Below are 20,566 nucleotides of genomic sequence, written 5' to 3'. Positions count from 1 at the left end.
AAATCCATGCAGACATGGAGAGAATGAGCAAACTCCACACAGACAGTCAGCCGAGGCCTGAATCAAACCCGGGTCCCCATGCTGCAAGACTGCAGATGCTGTAAATGAAAGACAAAAATAGAAATTACTGGAAAAGCTCAGCAGGTCTGGCATCATTTGTGGAGAACAATCAGAGTTAACGCTTCAGGTCAAATGACCTTCCTCAAAACCAGTTCTACCCACAATTATAAGAATTAAGAGCAGTAGAAAATGGGTAGGCTCTACTGATGCAACCCATATAACATGATAATGTGTCAAGGAATATCGGAGAATGGGTGGCAGTGTTAAAAGCAATCCATGTCACAACAGGATAAAAGCAAATTACTGCGGATGCTGGAATCTGAAAACAAAAAGAGAAAATGCTGGAAAATCTCAGCAGGTCTGGCAGCATCTGTAAGGAGAGAAAAGAGTTGACATTTCAAGTCAAATGACCCTTTGTTAGACCTACTGAGATTTTCCACATTTTCTCTTTTTGTTTCCATGTCACAACAGGACCAGATTTGGAGTGGTCAAAAAGCATGGAAGATGGAATAGGATTCCAAAGTTTTTGAAATCAAATGTTGCATCCTTGGGGCTGCAGGGACCCCAAGCAGAAAATTAGACGGTGCTCTTACAGCTTGCACAGAGGCTCGCTGGAGCACTGTAGCAAACCTGCAACAGAAACTGCCAGCACCTGTAATTTCGTTAACATACCACTCTCACATCTCTCTCTTTGGATTCCATCTACAACTCCCCATAATTGTGGCTTCAGCTTAACTATCACGTTTTCCTAATTGCTAACAGTTCTGATGAAGAGTCACCAGATTCAAAACGTTAACTCTGCTTTCTTCCCACAGAAGCTACCAGACCTGTTGAGTATCTCCAACAATTTCTGTTTTTGTTTCAGGTTTCCAGCATCCACAGTTCCTTGCTTTATTTTAGTGTACAAAATGACATGTTAACAATTGCTCACTGTGCCACAGTCCAATGACAAAGACTTTCCACCTGTGAAAAATCAGTGATTGGCTCCCAAGGAGCTGAATAGTTTCTTGGTGTGAAAGTTTGGTTCGAAGTCATTAGTCCTCTGGAAAGGGAAGCTACTGTCCTTTCCTTTGAAGTATAAAATGCCTCAGTTGGAAGAAAGCCAGTTTTCTTTTTTTCCATTTGTTGCTATAAGCTATGGCTTTTAGCCAACAGGTCACATACTTGATAAGTTGTGAACCAGTCACCCCCTTCCTCCTGCAAGCAAGAGAAATTACGTGAAGAAAGAAGGTCAGGAACAGGAAGTCCTAACAAGCCAAAAGGATCAATTCAGCAAACCCTAGGGGCAGGAATCATTGAAATGCCTTGAATCTTTTCCTTCACCCATAACACACTGTTTTGTGTGTGTGCAGGGCAAGTTTTATAAGGCAATTAGTTTTAACATGTAGCAATCTGTATATTTGCACATGATATTAAGCTAGAGAAAGTAGTGAATTCTGAAAATGACACTGTGTTACTTCAGAAGGACAGTGGCTAGTTGGCCAAATGGGGAGATACCTGGCAGATGAGTTTTAATGCAGAGAAATGTGAGGTAATGCATTTTGGTAGAAGAAACAGAGAGAGACAATACAGGATCAATGGTACAAATTGGAGAGGAGTACAGGAGCAGAGGGACCTCGGGGCTTACATGCATTTTTCTCTGAAGGTGGCCAGGCAAATTGAAACAGTAAAGAAGGCTTATGGGGTTCTTGAGTTTCTAAATAGAGGAAGAGAGTATAAAAGCAAGGAAGCGATGCTACACCTCTACAATTATTGGTCAGGTCACATTTGGAGTAGTGTGTTCAATGATGGCCACTTCATTTAAGGAAGGATGTTAAAGCTCTGGAGAGGGACTCGGCAAGATGGTGACGATTCTGTAGAACTGCTGTGGACAGCTCTACCTAACAGCCAAGGCATACTGGTGTTTTTTGCCATCCCTGGCCAACTTGTGTGGTGGAATAGTTAGTTTAAAACCTTATAGAACACATTTGTTAATATTTTGGAGTGGAAAGGATGCCAAAGGGAAAAGGAGCAAGCAAACAGCAGCAGGGAGGACACTCCCCTGCAGCACCTACCACACCAGAGACTGCAACAGCAGCAGCAGTCTCTCCTGAACCCCCCCGGGGACCTGACAGACTCACAGGAATTGGCTGCAGCGATGGAGAGACTTATCTTGAAAGTTGGGGCTGCGATTGAGGAGATCCGTGGGGAGATTCGTGCCCAGGTCCAACCTATTGCAGCCATGCTGCAGAAGCATGAGGAGATTCAGGGCCTCGGGGAGAGGCTGGAGGTGGTGGAGGGTCAAACTAAGGCCTCAGAAGCTGCGATGGAGTCCTCATCCAGTCGGATCCAGATGCTGGAGCGAGCCTTGCTAGACCATATAGACGACCTCGAAAATCCGACCTCGAAGTCGGAGGATAAATCTCCGAATTGTTGGGCTCCCTGAAGGCGAGGAAGGTTGGCTGCCAGTGAGCTTCTTTGAAAACTGGCTGCTGAGGTTTTTGGGCCTTCACACCGAGTCCAGCAGGCTTCAGATGGAAAGGGCTTATCAGGCTACAGTGCACAGGTCAGGGCTGGTGCAGCGCCCCCGCTCGGTCCTAGTGCACGTCCACTCATATAAGGTCAAGCAAAAAGTCATAGAAGCTTCCAGATCTCTGGAAAAAGGTCTGCAGGCACTGCTGTACAAGGGATCAAAAATCATGTTTTTCCAGGATTTCTCTGCAGCTGTAATTCGAAAGAGAAAGTCCTTCGATGAAGTTAAAAAGAGGCTGAGGAACCTGGGCATCCAATACTCTATGAGATACCCTGCAGTGCTCCACTTCAGCCACAAGGACTTAGTTTATAAATTTGACTCAGCGGATAAAGCTAAAAGCTTTGTCGACACTTTAAAATAGACGGATTGGCCTGAAGAATATGGTTAATGTTTGTTCTCTTTTCTATCTTTCCCCATGTTTTCCCTTCCTTTTATAAAAATTCCTTTCTTTCTCCCTAATAATTTCCTTTATGGAAAGGGGGGAAAAGACCTTGGAATAAGTTGTTCCTTTTTTTTTAATAACTGGATTTTCTGATGGGAAATTTTGTAGATGTTCTTCGTTGTCTCTCCCCTTTTTTTTGTTTGTTCTGTTTCTCTTTTAGTCACAAATAGGGGTGACATGAAGCCAGGGATGGGTGGAGTGCTCATCCTGACTTATTCTTTTTTCTGTTGATTTAAGGATCATCTCCTTGTTTTTTTTTCCTGGCCTAAGGCTGTGGCACAGTCCGGGTTTGAAGGAGCTGTGAAGGAGGGGATGGGTAGGGTGAGTGCCCCCCATGGGCAGGGGAAAGAGTCTTCCATTCAAGGTTTTTAGTTGTTTTTTTTGTAGTGTTTTGGTAGTAATAGTTATTTATAGTTATGATAGAGTAGTTTTTGTATGTATAGTTCTTTGACTTTGAGTATTTATTTACTTATGCTCGGTGCTTTGTAAGCAGGGTTCTCCCTCCCAGGGGTTCAAGGGTCTCTGAAAGGGGATATGGCTAAGTGTCTTATTAAATGGTGCACCTGGAACATTAAGGGAAGTCACTCCCCTGTTAAAAGGGAAAAAAAGTGTTTTCTAGCCTTAAGAGGGAAAGGGTTGATATTGCTTCGTTGCAGGAAACCCGTCTTGATGATGGGGAACACCTGAAATTACAACAGGGGGGTTATGACCGGGTATTCTTTTCATCCTTTACTACTAAAAGTCAGGGAGTGGTGATACTTATCCAGAAAAATCTTCTGTTCACATTATTAGAGCAGGTGAAAGATGAACAGGGATCGTTTGTGATACTTAAAGCCCTGATACATGGGGAGGAATATGGCATTTTAAACATCTACTGTCCTCCGGCGCATCCCCTCAAATTTTTGATTAGTGCTTTCTCTAAGTTGAGTGCTTTTGGAACACAGCACATTATTATCGGGGGGGGGGGTGATTTTAATTGTCATTTGGATCTGACAATGGACAGGATGCCTTGTGGGCCCCCAACTATTTATTCGCAGGCTAAGCAGGTGGTTAACTTATGTGAGGAGTTGGGGCTGGTGGATATTTGGAGATGTCTTCATCCTACCGGCAGGGACTTCACCTGTTTCTCAAACCCACATAAATTTCACACGAGGACTGACCTCTTTCTGGCTCCCTCGACTCTTCTGGATTCGATTATGGGTTGTAAAATTGGGAATATAGCTATCTCTGATCATGCAGCAGTATATTTGGAGGTTAAGGCCAAGAGTGAGGGGCGAGGTTTGCGGCACAGGCTTTTGGACCCTGTTCTCCTTAAGGATTCCAAATTTGTGGAATACTTTTTGAAGGAGTTTCAGGAATTCTTGACTATCAACTCAGGCACAGCTAGTAGTCCATCCATTCTAAGGGAGACTGCTAAGGCCTTTGCTAGGGGATTAGCTATTTCCTATTCGGCTAGCCAGAAATGACACAAGGAGGAACAGCAGCGTCGACTTGAGATGCGGTTGAAAGCTGCCATGGCGACACATTTTGCATGGCCTTCGGTGACTAAGCTACAGCGGATCATGGCCCTCTGGGCTGCCTTGAATTAAATACTGACACAAAACGCAAAAAAAAACTTGCTTTTGCTAGACAAAGGCTGTTTTGAAAATGGGGACGTATATAGCGTACCTGACTAGGAAAAAGCGTGCCCCCCAATCCATTACTGCAATCAGAGACAGCACCAGGGTCCTTACATATGATGCCAGAAAGATTAATGAGGCTTTTCAGAACTTTTACTCTGAATTATATCAGTCTGAAGGTTGCGAGGACAGAAGGGCTAAAATGGAGACCTTTTCTAAGAACCTGGACCTCCCAGGGGTAACCTTGGAACAGGCCTCTCTCCTTAATGCCCCCTTGACAGTTCAGGAAATACAGGAGGATGCTAGGCAACTTCAGAGTGGGAAAGTGCCTGGCCCTGATGGTCTTCTGGGTGAGTTTTATAAGGAGTTTATAGGGATTCTGTCAGGGCTGATGTTGGAGATGTACAATCATTCCTATATGCATGAATGCCTACCACCATCTTTGAGAGAAGCTAATATTTTCCTAATTCTTAAGAAGGGGAAGGTTCCTGAGGATTGTGCCTCATACAGGCCCATCTCTCTATTAAATTCAGATTTCAAGATTCTGTCCAAGATCCTGGCGCTAAGATTGGAAAGGGTGTTGCCCCATATTATTAAAGAGGGCTAGACAGGTTTTATAAGGGGCCGTAGGTCCTCTTATAATATTAGAAGGTTGCTGAATATGGTCCAAGTTTGTCAGCAATGATCGCTTCAGGGGTTGGTGATTCCCTTCGATGCAGAGAAAGCATTTGACCGAGTGGAATGGCCGTATCTTTTTTATGTCTTAGAACAGTTTGGGTTAGGTAGAGGTTTTATATCACCACCCTCTGGCTGTGGTCATCACCAACGGAGTGAAGTCTGGGAATTTTGGGATTGGTAGGGGTAGTCGGCAAGGTAAAAACAATGACTGCAGATGCTGGAAACCAGATTCTGGATTAGTGGTGCTGGAAGAGCACAGCAGTTCAGGCAGCATCTGAGGAGCTGTATATTTGACGTTTCGAGCAAAAGCCCTTCATCAGGGGTAGTTGGAAAAGCTGCCCCCTCTCACCGTTGTTGTTTATTTTGGTGGTAGAGTCGCTGGCAGAGACTATTAGTCAGAACGTCCACATAACTGCTCTGGAAGTGGGATTGAGGGCAAACAAGATTACACTGTAAGCAGATAATGTCCTTCTGTATGATCCCATTTGATACAATGTATCAATTCATTTGGGGCTGTTTCAGGATATCAGATTAACTTTGCAAAATTGGAGGCTATGCCTTTGGGGAACCTTAAGGATGTACCAGAAGTTGAAGGTGGCCCAAGGTTCCCTTTTAAGTGGTCACAGGCAGGGTTCTGATACCTAGGCATTTTTATTACCCCCAAGTCTGATCTGTTATTTCGGACTAACTTTGCTCACTTGCTCGACAATATTAGGCGAGATCTCAAGACATGGGAGGCTCTTCCAATTTCATGGTTAGGTCGAATATCTCTAATTAAGATGAATGTTCTTCCTCGTTTGCTTTATCCCATGCATATGCTCCCTATAATGTTTCCCAGATCAACGCCGTGGAAGCTTATGGGGTGGTTTGGTTCCTTTGTCTGGCATCGTGAGCGGCCCCTCATCAAACTTACTAAATTGCAGTTGCCTCATGGAGGGGGAGGAGTTGATTTCCCAGACATCAGGAGGTATCAGTCGAGTTCCCTGCTGTCCTTTGTCTGTAATTGGGTAGGTAACGATCCAAACTCAATATGGTTGGATATCGAGGCTTCCCAGGCAAAGTGCCCTCTTATTAACCTATGATTCATGGATAAGATGAGGACAGTTATGGACCATTGTCATTAGTACAGTCAAGGCATGGAGGGCGATGCGTCAGAGTGAGTATTGTCTATCCAAGACTTCACCACTTACACCTATAGTTGGCATGCCAGGGTCCCGACCAGGGATGATGGACTCAGGGTTCAAACTATGGGCAGCGAGAGGAGTTTCTAGTTTGGGAGACTTGTTTGAGGGGGAGGTTATGATGTCTTTTGAGCAACTGAGCCACAAATACAGGTTGCCCAGCAGAGATCTTTTCCGTTTTTTTTCAGGTTAAGGATTTCATCCAGAAGAAGACAACGCTTCTCACTAAGCCCTATAAGCCCAATACAGAGAGGTTGTTGCTACGTTCCACAAGCACCCTTTTGGTTAGTGCCCTCTATCGCCTGCTGGGTGACAGGGCCTGGCAGGATATTAACCGGTTAGGAGGGGTCTGGGAGCAAGACCTAGGAGTGGAGATCTCTTCTGAAACATGGGAGAACATATGGGAGAATACTCGAAAGATCTCAAACTGTGATAGTACATGCACTATGCAGTTAGAAGTTCTGCACAGGGCTCATCTGGCACCAGACCATCTAGCGAAGTTTAAAAAAGGGGCATCTTCAGTGTGCCCCAAATGTAAAATAAGTGTAGGTACTCTAACCCATTGCTTATGGACATGCCACAGGCTCCGTGTTTATTGGAGTGCTGTGACAGGAGAGATAGGGAGGGTATTGAGGACTGAAGTCAAAGTCGACCTGATATCTCTCCTCTTAGGTCTACCGAATTTACCATGTTTAGATGAGCATGGGAAGAAACTATTTAATATTCTTGCATACTGTGCATGAAAGAATATTCTGATGAATTGGGTGTCTGAGAACCCACCGGGCTTGATGGGATGGCAGAAATTAATTATGGAGCACATTCCCTTGGACTTTTTCACAAACATGGTGCACCACACAACAGACAATTTCTATAAGACATGGCAGCCCTACTTGAGTTATTTAGATATAGATTTGTCAGTTATATTAACTAGGGCATTTGTTTAATCAGGATGATTAGATTTGTCAAGCCCTGGGCCCTGGAGGGGGTCTGTTGAGTTAATACTCCCGTTCCTTTGTTTGGGAGCTCTGCACCGAGCATAGCTGTTCTGTACTTTTTTTTTTGCTTTTCTTTCTTTTTTTGGTGTTGCTTTGCAGTGTTAGGGTTTGCTTTGTATTATAGGGTAGGTTAGTAGTTAGTAGATAGTAGTTGTAATTTTTTTTTCTTTTTATTTGTTCTGATATTTGTTATTGATTCTAATTTGAATAATTTTATATGTTTGTAAAGTTAAAAAAATTTGCTAATAAATATGACAAAATAAAGTCCGGAGACTATGCAAAGGAGATTTACTGGGATGATACTATTAATGAGGAATATTAGATATAAGGAATGATGTCAGAAATTGGTCTTACTATCTTGGAGCAGAGAAAATTAAGAGGTAAACTTATTGACGCGTTTAAAATAATGAACAATTTTAACAGGGTAAGTAATGATACTAAATAAAATGAAAGAACTGTAGATTCTGCAAATCAGAAGCAAAACGAGAAATTGCTAAAAAAGCTCAGCAGGTCTGGCTGCATCTGAAGAGAAATCAGAGTTAACATTTCAGGTCTGCTATTCTTCCCCAGACCTGCTGAGCTTTTCCAGCAATTTCTGTTTTTGTTAAATGAGGATATTTTGGTTCCATGCCGGTGAAAGGAAAAGCTGGTAGGTGTAAGGAATGCTGGATGACTAGAGAAATTGAGGGTTTGATGAAGAAAAAGAAGGAAGCATATGTCAGGTATAAACATGAGAGATTGAGTGAATCCTTAGAAGAGTATAAAGGCAGAAGGAGTATACTTAAGAGGAAACTCAGGAGGGCAAAAAAGGGGACTTGAGATAGCTTTGGCAAATAGGACTAAGGAGAATCCAAAGGGTTTTTACAAATATATTAAGGACAAAAGGGTAACGAGGAAGAGAATAGGGCCCCTCAAAGTTCAGCAAGGCAGCCTTTGTGTGGAGCCACCGAAGATGGGGAGATACTAAACAAGTATTTTGCATCAGTGTTTCTTGCGGAGAAAGACATGGGGAGACAGATGGTGACATCTTGAATATCCATATTACAGAGGAGTAAGTGCTGGATGTCTTGAAATGCATAAAGGTGGACAAATCCCCAAGACCAGATCAGGTGGACCCTAGAAATCAGCTTTGACAAAGGGTCAGTTAGACTTGAAATGTCAGCTCTTTTCTCTCCTTACAGATGCTGCCAGACCTGCTGAGATTTTCTCTTTTGGACCCTAGAACTCTACGGCAAGCTAGGGAAGTGGTTTTGGGCCCCTTGTGGAGGTATGTGTATTATCGATAATCACAGATGAGGTGTCAGAAGACTGGAGGTTGGCTAACTTGGTACCATTACTTAAGAAATGTGCTAAGGACAACCCAGGGAACTATATACCAGTAAGCCTGAGGTTGGTGACGGGCAAACTGTTGGAGGGAGTCCCAAGGGACAGGATATACATGTATTTGGAAAGGCAAGGACTTATTAGGGATAGTCAATATGGTTTTGTGCGTGGGAAATCATGTCTTATGAACTTGATTGAGTTTTTGAAAAAGTAACAGTGGATTGATGACAGCAGAGTGGTGGACGTGACCTATATGGACTTCAGTAAGGCCTTCAACAAGGTTTCCCCATGGGAGACTGATTAGCAAGGTTAGATCTCATGGAATACAGGGAGAACTAGCCATTTGGATACAGAACTGGCTCAAAGGTAGAAGACAGAAGGTGGTGGAGGGTTGTTTTTCAGAACTGGAGGCCTGTGACCAGTGGAGTGCCACAAAGATTGAAGCTGGGTCCAGTATTTTTTGTCATTTATATAAATTATTTGGATGTGAGAGCATAAGAAGTATTGTTAGTAAGTTTGCAGATAACGCCAAAATTGGAGGTGTAGTGGACAGCGAAGGAGGTCACCTCAGATTACAATGGGATCTTGATCAGATAGGCCAATGGGCTGAAGAGTGTCAGACGGCTTTTAATTTAGATAAATGCAAGGTGCTGCATTTTGGGAAAGCAAATCTTAGCAGGACTTATACACTTACTAGTAAGGTCCGAGGGAGTGTTGCTGAACAAAGAGACTTTGGAGTCCAAGTTCACAGCTCCTTGAAAGTAGAGTTGCAGGTAGTTAGGACCGTGAAAGTGTTTAGTATGCTTTCCTTTATTGGTCAGAGCATTGAGTGTAGGAGGTCACAGGTCATGTTGCAGTTGAACAGGACATTGGTTAGGCCACTTTTGGAAATCTTGCGTGCAATTCTGGTCTCCTTCCTATCGGAAGGATGTTGTGAAACTTGAAAGAGTTCAGAAAAAATTTACAAGGATGTTGCCAGGATAGAAGTTTATAAAATCACGAGGGTCATGGATAGGATAAATAGACAAAGTCTTTTTCCCTGTGGTGGGGGAGTCCAGAAATAGAGGGCATAGGTTTAGGATGAGAAGGGAAAGATATAAAAAGGATCTAAAGGGGCAACTCTTTCACATAGAGTGTGGTGTGTGTATGGAACAAGCTGCCAGAGGAAGTGGTGGAGGCTGGTTCAATTGCAACACTTAAAAGGCATCTGGATGGGTATATGAATAGGAAAGGTTGAGGGGGATATGGGCCAAGTGCTGGCAAATGGGAATAGATTAGGTTGCGCTCTCTGGTCAGCATGGACAAGTTGGACTGAAGGGTCTGATTCCGTGCTGTACATCTCTATGACTCCATAACTGGGGGTCACAATTACAAGATTGTCAACAAGACAGCTAGGACCGAGGCGAGGAGAAACGTCTTTACTCATAAAAATTGTAAGGATTACGAATGCACCACATGGGAGAATAGTGGAGGAAGATTCCATATGAGGTTTCAAAAGAAAGCTGGATATATATTTAAAAATTATTAATTTAGAGGACTATATGACAGACCTAGGCAATAGAGGGGAAACTGAGGACTGCAGATGCTGGAGATCAGAATCGAAGAGTGTGGTGCTGGAAAGGCACAGCCAGTCAGGCAGTATCCAAGAAGGAGAGTCGATGTTTCAAACATAAATTCTTCATCAGAGCTTATGCTCAAAATGTTGACTCTCCTGCTCCTTGGATGCTGCTGACTGGCTGTGCTTTTCCAGCAACACACACTTGAGAGCTAGAGAATGGGACGATCTGGATCACACTTTCAGGAGCTGGTTCTAATATGATAGATTGAATGGCCTCTTTCTGTACTGTAAAATCTTTGATTCTAGGAACGGCTTATAATTGTTTACCTACAGCTAGAAACTATTTGAAATAAAAAGCAATTCTTGCTTTGTCCAAGAATCTGATCAATGCTTTCTGCCATAATAGGTCTAAAATACAGCTAAATTGGAATTCGGAGTACTATTCTAAAATCTTCACTTTTTGCTAGTTGCAGAATGATGGGAAATCTTCAGACCAGGTTTCAAATTCAGATGGGAAACAGTGAGGAGGTCTAATATTTGAAACGTTATGATTTTTCAAACTGTTTCACAGAGAAATATACAGTGTTGTTTTTGCTCCAAGCATAAAAGGCATTTGGATGGGTATATGAATAGGAAGGGTTTGGAGGGATATGGGCCGGGCGCTGGCAGGTGGGACTAGATTGGGTTGGGATATCTGGTAGCATGGACGGGTTGGACCGAAGGGTCTGTTTCCATGCTGTACATCCCTATGACTCTGGTTCTTACAGGCTGAGAGATAGTTACCGCGTCCTTCCCAACGTCTCCAGCAACTGCTCACAGCTTTCATATGCACACTGAAGAAAACACCATTACGCGAGTCCAAACATCATTGCTCTCATAAAATCTATAAATATATACATTCGCACTGCATGCACTTAAAGACGTGAATGTTAGAATTAGGTTTATTGTCATGTGTACTCAAGTTATAAAAGAACAGAAGTACAGTGAAAAGTTTAGTGTCGCTAACTCGCAGCACCATCTTAAGTACCCAGGTACAACAAAAATAGAGAAAAATAAAGAAAAAAGTTCCACTACATTATAGATAGGCAAAGTATAAGTCAGGAAATTAAGAAATAAAGATAAAAAGATAGACATTACAGTCTTTCCATAAGGGCTTCATTGGTTCCCAACCAGTAGCCATCTTTGCTCAGGGCCCACTGGCAGAAGAATAAAAAGAAAGAAAAAAAAACGAGAGAGAAAAGAAAAAAGAATGGGTGGAGCAGACGAGCTCTGGTAGGAGAGAGCCGCCAACTTGGTTAGGTTAAGGTCATCATATATTCAAACAGCCAATAAAGTCTATTATCCATATCTTAATTACATTTTACTCTTTTGTATTCAGTGAAGCTAATAATTCCATTTTTTTATTGACAGTATAAATGAAACATTGACCCTCCTTTCCTTCTTCACCCCACACCAACAACTGCCATTCTTACAGCCCTTCATCTCATATGGGTTTGTGATGACGCTGCTCCTTTAACAACATTAGATATTCCTTTTATCATCACCCCCCCCCCCACCAAGAGGTTCTAACGAACCAAGCTCTGAAAAGTCTTGGTTGATTTACTTGGGGAAGCTTTAAGTTTAATGAAAGTACATTAAACTAGTAAAATGAAAGGGGATTGGCCAGTTCTCTCAGCTCAGCTTCTCTCTGGTTTGTTTTGTTTTGGTTTGGTTTCAGCAGTCTGGCAGTTCAGAGCAAGCAGTCAGTCGGTTTATGAGGCTGATACTCCATGCCAAATCTCTATCTCTCCTATAGGACTTTATGTTTGATTTTACTTTTTTTTTTCGCGAAGGGGTGTTATAAAACATGGAATTTGGAACAGCATCATTAAGTTGGGATAGTCTGTTGTATTTTCAGATTCTATATTCTGTTAAGTTGTTCTATATTCTGTTCTCTTTTTGGGGTTTGTGTTTCATTCAGTAATTTTGTAAGTAAATTCTGTTTTGTTTAAAACTAAGTGGCTGGACCAGCTGCATCTCTGCTGGAATATCCACACTACACCTGTTTAAAACAACTAGCAAAGTTCAGGTTTGGGCTAATTTCTTGAAATGATTTGAGCACTCTGGCCTGGTTTTTGCTAATACTAGTTATTAAGTAATTTGGTATTAATTTCCTATTTAGATTGAAAGAAAGCTGTACATAATTAATAGAAATAATTGTCAACACAACAGCCACCAGATCATATATTCCTTGAGGTTTCTGTTTGCCTTAGTATAAAATTTAAAAAGTAGCCTCAGGACTTCAGAAAATAATTTGAGCTCCACAGTTTTTCCACTGCTTTGTAATATTTTCCAATTTATTCATTAGTGTACAACAAATTTTGCAATGTTTAACATTGCAATTCAGGATTGGATCCCCAATTTTTCAAAAGAAAGTATTTGTAAAATACAAATTTGTAAAATAAATCCACTTGCTTTGATGAGTGCAGCTTCAATAACATTCAAAAAAACTTGACACCATCCAAGGACAAAGCTGCCACCTCATTGGCGCCACATCCACAATCATCAACTTCCTCCACCACCAAAGCTCAACAGCAGTACTGTGTACTATCTGAAAGGTGCATGACAGAAATTCACCAAAGATCCATTGAAATTACCATCAAAAAGGACAAGGTAGCAAACGTATGGGAACATGTGAGTTCTCCTCCAAGCTACTCACAATCCTGACATGGAAATATATCACGATTGTTTCACAGTCACTGGGTCAAAATCCTGGAATTCCCTCTATAAGAACATGGACTGCAGCAGTTCAAGGCGGCAGCTCATCACCACCTTCTCAAGGGACACCTAGGGACTGGCAATAATTGCTGGTCTAGCCAGTGATGCATGCATCCAACGAGTAAAAAGAACTATTTCCAAATATTTTGTTTATAAAGTCAATAAAACATACAAATTAAATGAAGCCAATGAAGTAACATTTTAACTACTTGTTACTAAGTTTTCCACATGGACTGTAAATGATGAACTCATTACAGCAATTAAAGTAAACTTTGGACCAAGTTTGGAAAGTTGTTAGTTACTTTCTTTCTGTGAATAACACTAGGATAAAAAAAAGAATGAAGGCGAGTCTAGTCATCTCTATCATTACAGAAATCTCCAAAAGGAAGGCAAAGCCAAGCACAAAAGTAATATAGAGGCGAAACCACTTTATTTGCCACGCGGGAACAACCAAACAATCCATTGAAATACACCATTTTCATTATTTTATTTCATCATATTACAGAGGTGGCAGCGCTGGATGTCTTAAAATGCAGAAAAGTGGACACATCCCCATGACCTGATCAGGTGTACCCTAGAACTCTGAGGGAAGCTAGTGAAGGGATTGCTGGGCCCCTTACTGAGATACTTATATCACCAATAGTCACAGGTGAGGTGCCAGAAGACTGGAGGTTGGCTAACGTGGTGCCACTATTTAAGAAATATGGTAAGGAAAAACCAGGCAACTATAGACTGGTGAGCCTGACATTGGTGGTGGGCAAGTTGTGGAGGGAATCCTGAGGGACCCGATTTACATGCATTTGGAAAGGCAGGACTAATTAGCAATAGTCGGCCAGGCTTTGTGCGTGGGCAATCATGTCTCATAAATTTGGTTGCATTTTTTGAAAAAGTAACGAAAAGGATAGAGAGGTGGATGTGATCTGCATGCACTTCAGTCAGGCGTTCAACAAGGTTCCTCATGGTAGACTGGTTAGCAAAGTTAGGTCGCATGGTATACAGGGAGATCTAGCTATTTGGATACAGAACTGGCTCGAAGGTCGAGGGCAGAGGGTGGTGGCGGAGGGTTGTTTTTCACACTGGAGGCCTGTCACCAGTGGAGTGCCACAAGGATCGGTGCTGGGTCCACTACTTTTCATCGCTTATATGATTTGGATGTGAACATAGGAGGTATAGTTAGTAAGCTTGCAGATAACATCAAAATTGGAGGTGTAGTGGACAACAAAAAAGATCATCTCAGAGTACAGTGAATCCTGATCAGATGGGCCAACGGGCTGAGGAGTGGCAGATAGAGTTTAATTTACATAAATGTGATGTGCTGCATTTTGGAAAAGCAAATTAGAGCAGGACTTATACACTTCATGATAAGGTCCTGGGGAGTGTTGTTGAACAAAGAGACCTTGGAGTGAAGGTTCATAGTTCCTTTAAAGTAGAGTCACAGGTAGATACGATCGTGAGGAAGGTGTTTGTTAAGCTTTCCTTTATTGGTAAGAGTATTGAATACAGGTGTCGGGAGGTCATGCTGCAGCTGTACAGGATCTTGATTCAGCTAATTTTGGAATATTGCATGCAATTCTGGTCTCCTTCCCATAAGAAGGATGTTATGTAATTTGAAAGGGTCCAGAAAAGCTTTACAAGGATGTAGCCAGGGTTGGATGATTTGAGCTACAGGGAGAGACTGAATGGGCTGGGGCTGTTTTCCCTGTAGCATCGGAGGCTGGGGGAGGTGACCTCATAGAGGTTTCTAAAATCATGAGGGGCATGGACAAAATAAACAGACAAGACTTTTTTTTTCCTTGGGGTGGGGGAGTCCAGACTAGAGGGCATAGATTTAGGGTGAGAGGGAAAGATATAAAAGGGACCCAAGGGGCAACTTTTTCACGTAGAGGGTGGTGCGTGTATGGCATGAGCTGCTAGAGGAAGTGGTGGTGTTAGGTACAATTATAACATTTAAAAGGCATCTGAATGGGTATATGAATAGGAAGGGGTTTAAGAGGGATATGGGCCAAGCGCTGGCAATTGGGACTTAATTAGATTAGGATATCTGGTCGGCATTGACGAGTTGGACCAAAGGGTCTGTTTTTATATTGTCCATCTCTAATGAAGAATCATAAATTGCACAGATTACAATGCATGAACCTGATTATTACACTGTATGAAAATATGAAGCATTTCTATATGACAGAATAGCCAAAGCAAACTTTAAATTATCAAACTTAAATTTATAAATTCTTACAAGACCCTTCACAGTATGTTGCCTAGAAACCTAAAGAGTGGCAGGGATGACATAGGGAAAATCTTAAATAAAAACAAAGTTTCTGCTGTTAATGAAACATGTCTAGGCAAAAAGAGAAAAAAAAAATCACTTCTGATTGTACAAGCAGAGGTGCATTAGCTTACTCTAAACTCTTACCTGAGACTGCATGCTCAGATATTGCTTCTATAAAAATAGAGCTTTGTCGTGGATATTGGCTTCTTAGCCACTCACACACTTCATCCTTTGTCCATAAGGATACCGGCTTATTTTGCATTTGAGTACTTTGAACTACTCGAATCTTACATTCTTCAAGTTCAAGCTGATTCCCAGAGTAATTAAGGGGTAAAGTCTATTATAGTGAAACAAAAGGTAGAAAATGACTAGTACATCCCACAGTAATTTTAAACATTAACTATTAAAGCACTTAATAACTACTGCCTAATCTAAAAGACAATTCCTAAAAATGTATAATGTTAGCCATTGCATTACAATATTTATAACAAAAAAAATCAGAGAAATATATGTCAAACAAATACATAGCTTTTTGAGTCATACAGCACAGAAACAGACTCTTCGGTCCATCTCACCCACATGGACCAGACATCCCAATCTGACCTACTCCCATTTGCCAGCATTTGGCCCATTTCCCTCTAACCCCTTCCTATTCATATAACCATCTAGATGCCTTTTAAATATATCACAACTTATCAAAATCTAGCTTTACTCAACAGAAACAAATATTCTGACATTGCCTGATATAAAAAGACAAACACTTCTCTTTTACTTGTTTTTCTTCTTTTCATTCACAGGATGACAGCATCACTGGCTAAGCCAGCATTTATGGTCCATCCCAAATTATCCAGATCCAGTTAAGAGTCAACCATGTTTCTGTCAGTCTGGAGTCACACATAGGTCAGCCCAGGTAAGGATAGCAGTTGCATTCCCTAAAAGGACATTTGTGAACCAGATTTTTTTTTCAAACAATTGACAATGAATGCAGAGTCATCATTAGACTTTTAATTCCAGATAATTATAGAATTCCAACTGCACCATTTGCCCTGGCAGGATCAGAATCCAGGACCCAGAATATTACTTGGGTCTCTGGATGAACAGTCCAGTGATAATGACCACTAGGCCATGTCCCCCCCTCAGAAAATTAAACATGAAGAATTCATATCGTTCAGACACATAATATGTAAACAACAAAACTTCAAGTTAACGAACATTGAATTACAATTGCATTACAAATGTTGCCATTTTTCAATTCATGTCACACATTTTTATGGTAATTTTTAAATTAACTACCTGAACTTAGCAACTGTTCATTTCCAAACCTTTTTGTTAAAGTGACTACACTAATTGTATGATGGCGATCAAAGCCCAAGCAAGGATAAATTTGCTTAACCATGCATCTGTTTGGATCCATGAAAGCCTGAGATTGAAATGTTTCTGTCAACAATTCCCTAAAAAGGTGACATTGCAATATCTACTATTATCAGTGATGCTCAGCAAAGGCAAAACATTTTCATTAGAAGTGGAGGAACACTAACCGGAAGCTGTTTTTAATGTGCATATTGACTGATTATATATTACCAAAGACAGACATATCAGAGGAGTCTCATTAATGAAGGTATATAAAGCCAAGCCAACTTCAAGAAGTGCAAAAAATAAGTAGAATTGGTAATTATATCATGAATTCCTGCTTCTAAAGCGCAGCATCAATTCTTTTAAATTAAAGTAACACTGGGATTCCAATTCAGAATGTTTGCAGATACTTGGTATATTGCACTAATAATTCTGATATTCCCATATTAACAAAAATGTTTACAAAAGTCACACACTGGTTCAAAACTTTTGAAGATCAATGTGCTGAAGTTGATGCCATAAATTAGACATGGACTTGCTTTTAATTTCAAAATTAGCCCAGTGGCTAAAAAGAACACCCATATATGATCTACATTTCTCAACATTTTACTCACCACCATCCATCCCACCCCCCACCCCTTTTACCTTTGTTTCACTCCACAGAAAATGATAGATTTTAACCTGTAAAATAGGTGCAGGGGTAGGGAGAAGGAGCAAATGGTAAGGGTGCCCACAGCAAAAGGCAAGGAGATTTATTAAGAACAGCTCAAGGTCATGAGTGGTACAATTCTCTATTCAAATGGGAATCATTGCTCAGAAGCACTTAATGTGATCTAACTGCAATTATAAACAATCTTCTGGGAGTGCATAACAATCCTTATTTTGGATTCCTAATATGTTCATAAAAGTGATGTACTAAATAAAAGCATAAAAATAGATTTCTTATTAGGAAAAACAAATTAAGGCAGGTTTTGTTCCCAACCCCTAACCTTTGCATTTTAAGATTTTAATGACTGCCTTAAGAAAAGGTGCGAAAAACGGGGAAAGATGGTAGGTAGCAGTTCATTTTTTATTAAAAACTCACACCAACATTCAAATGAGAGCAGCACATTTTGGGGGTATCCTAAACTTAGCAACTATGCTAAAATAAAAACATATTATTAAAATATGTTTTAAATGGGTAACACCTGTACCTAAAACACTAATCAGTGGTTACTAACCTGCAAATTGTGATCACGATAAAGCATTGGCTTTGTTTGGTACGATTTAAAACGTGGCTCTGGGATATCTTCAGAGTCCATTATTGCCTGATAAATATGTAATTCTGAAAAAAATGACAAGTTGTGACCCACTTAGAAACAGACTGAGATTATGCTGCAAAACACAAAGCATTTAGTCCACTCAATTTCTATTGCAGTTTTCAAAATATAAATAGACAGATAATCCACAAAAATGTTTTTAAATCATGTTTTAACTCAGATATTTATAGGTCATTTATACAAGATTACCTTTTTGGTGAACACACCTAATTTTATACAGCCTAATTCTAAGACTTGGGAAGAGTTTTTCTTCAAAACTGATTTGTTTTTCATTGTGAAAAAGAACCCTGGATCTGGAGTCACATGTAGGCCAGGCAGATTAAGAAGAAGGGAGAAAGCGAGGATGGCAGATGCTGGAGATCAGAGTCAAAAAGCTCCATCACATTCCTGAAGAACTTATGCTCAAACCGGTGACTCTCCAGCTCCTTGGATGCTGCCTGACTTGCTGTGCTTTTCCAGATTAAGGAGAAGGCAGATTTCTTGACTTGGTGAAGAAACAATCAAGATAGTTTTATAGTCATCTTTACTTACTCTCTATTCCAGAATTATTTGTGGAACTTAAATTCCATCAGCTGCCAGGAACCTGTGTTCCTGGCATTCATCAGAGTGTCCAGATTACCCATCCAGGGGCTTTCCACTGTTCCACTTTATCCCCTTTCTACTGCTTTTACCTTATGCTTAATGACCAAAAATTGCAATTTTTAAACACTTGGTTGGTTCCACTTCCTAAAATATCAAGATAATAATAAAGGTGGAAGTGTGCATGACAATTAGTTGTGATTTGTTGGCCTACATTTTGCTGTTAGTGAAACTCGAAGAACAATTCACAGAGATGTGGTAAACTCTGCAATGAAATTGTTACCTCTCTTGAATTCCAATTGGTTGTTACATTCTTTAATGGGGATTTCCAAACTTGGGCATCACACTGTCCAGAATGAATCACTAAGAATTCTGACAGCCAGCCTAACTGAAAAGTATTTGTGAAAAAGAAGTTTAGACACACCAAAATAAAGACTCGATCAATTCATGGAATCAATACAAGCTGAAATATGAAATGATTTGCTGGTTTAATGAGAAGCACTAGCTTTCGAAACACTGCTCCTTCATCAGGTGGTTGTGGAGGTGTCTCAGCAGCTAGCACTGCTGCCTCACAGCACCAGGGATCCAGGTTCAATTCCAGCTTCAGGCGACTGTCTATGCGGAGTTTGCAAATTCTCCCCGTGACTGCATGCGTTTCCTTTGGATGCTCCAGTTTCCTCTCACAATCCAAAAATGTGCAGGTTAGGTGAATTGGCTATGCTAAATTGTCCATGTGTTCAGGGATATGTAGGTTAGGTGCATTAGTTAGGGGTAATGTGAAGTAACAGGGTAGGTGAATGGGTCTGGGTGGGATACTCTTCAGATGGTTGGGCCGAAGGGCCTGTTTCCACATCGTAGGAATTCGACGATAGACTGGGCTAAGGTGGGGGGAGGGGAAAAAGAGGAAACTGATGAAATCCACATTGATTCAGTGTGGTTTCAGGGGCCCAAGGCGTAAGATAAGCTGTTCTTCCTTCAGTCATCGGTGCTTAGTGTTTGGTGATGGAGAAGACTCGGGACCTGTATGTCTTTGGCGGACTGGGAGAGGGAGTTAAAGTGTTCAGCCATGGGGTGGTGGGGTTGGTTGGTGCACCCTCGACATGTCCATCCTCCTTCCCACCTATCTGCGCTAACCTATTACTTTCAATCCCACCTCCATTTACCTCTCGCATTGCCAGCTACCTTCTCCCCAGCCCTACTCCCTCTCCCATTTATCTCTCAGCGCCCTTGGCCCACAAGTGTAATTTCTCATGAAGAGCTTATGTCCGAAACTTTGAATCTCCTGCTCCTTGGATGCTGCCTGACCTGCTGTGTTTTTCCAGCCCCACACTCTTGACTCTGATCTCCAGCATTTGTAGTCCTCACTTACTCCTAACTAACCAGAAGGGCCAGACCAATAATTTCCCTGAGAAACATTGCTAACAAAAAGCAAAATACTGCTGGAAGACTGAAATAAAAACAGAAACTAATGGGGAATATCAGATGCCTCCCCTGCTACAAACGCTGCTACACTCGTTTGGAAAAGGTGTAACTTCTTAATAGTTTCTAAGACCTTTGCAAGAGCACAAAAGACAATCTCACCACATCAACTGCAAAGCCTCTTCCAAGGATGCCTATCTTGAAGAAGTTCTCCTCCTCCCGCTACAAGGATCTCAGTGAGTCTCTCTCTCTCTCACTGTACCCCTCCAGGTCATCTCTTCTACCCTGAAGCTCTTCAGTCTTGTCCTGAAACAGACCTGCTACCACAGCCAGATTTCCTTCCTCCGTGTCTACCTCGCACACCATAGCTGACCAGGACCACCCAACGCCTGGAGAAAGAATGCCTCATCTTCAGACTTGTGATCCTCCAACCACATGGGATCAATGCAAATTTCACCAGTTTCTTCATTTCCCCTCCCCCCCACCTTATCGGAGATCCAACCTT

At 41.5% G+C, this 20,566-nt stretch overlaps 1 protein-coding gene across 1 annotated transcript in view; it reads right to left on the bottom strand.

The window, feature by feature from the left end:
* LOC140454466 (uncharacterized) overlaps positions 1–20,566 on the bottom strand; it is a 65,350-nt gene that overhangs the window by 24,411 nt on the left and 20,373 nt on the right. Inside the window, exons 3-4 of the mRNA XM_072549234.1 lie at positions 17,965–18,068; positions 15,536–15,728 (exon numbers count right to left, since the gene is read on the bottom strand). Coding sequence (XP_072405335.1) covers positions 15,536–15,728; positions 17,965–18,068 — 297 coding nt within the window. The remainder of the gene's footprint in view (positions 1–15,535; positions 15,729–17,964; positions 18,069–20,566) is intronic.

The sequence above is a fragment of the Chiloscyllium punctatum genome, chromosome 3, assembly GCF_047496795.1.
Source record: "Chiloscyllium punctatum isolate Juve2018m chromosome 3, sChiPun1.3, whole genome shotgun sequence".
NCBI classification, from domain to species: Eukaryota; Metazoa; Chordata; class Chondrichthyes; order Orectolobiformes; family Hemiscylliidae; genus Chiloscyllium; species Chiloscyllium punctatum.
Note: the sequence above shows the minus strand (reverse complement) of the source record. Positions and strands in the feature narration are given on the sequence as shown.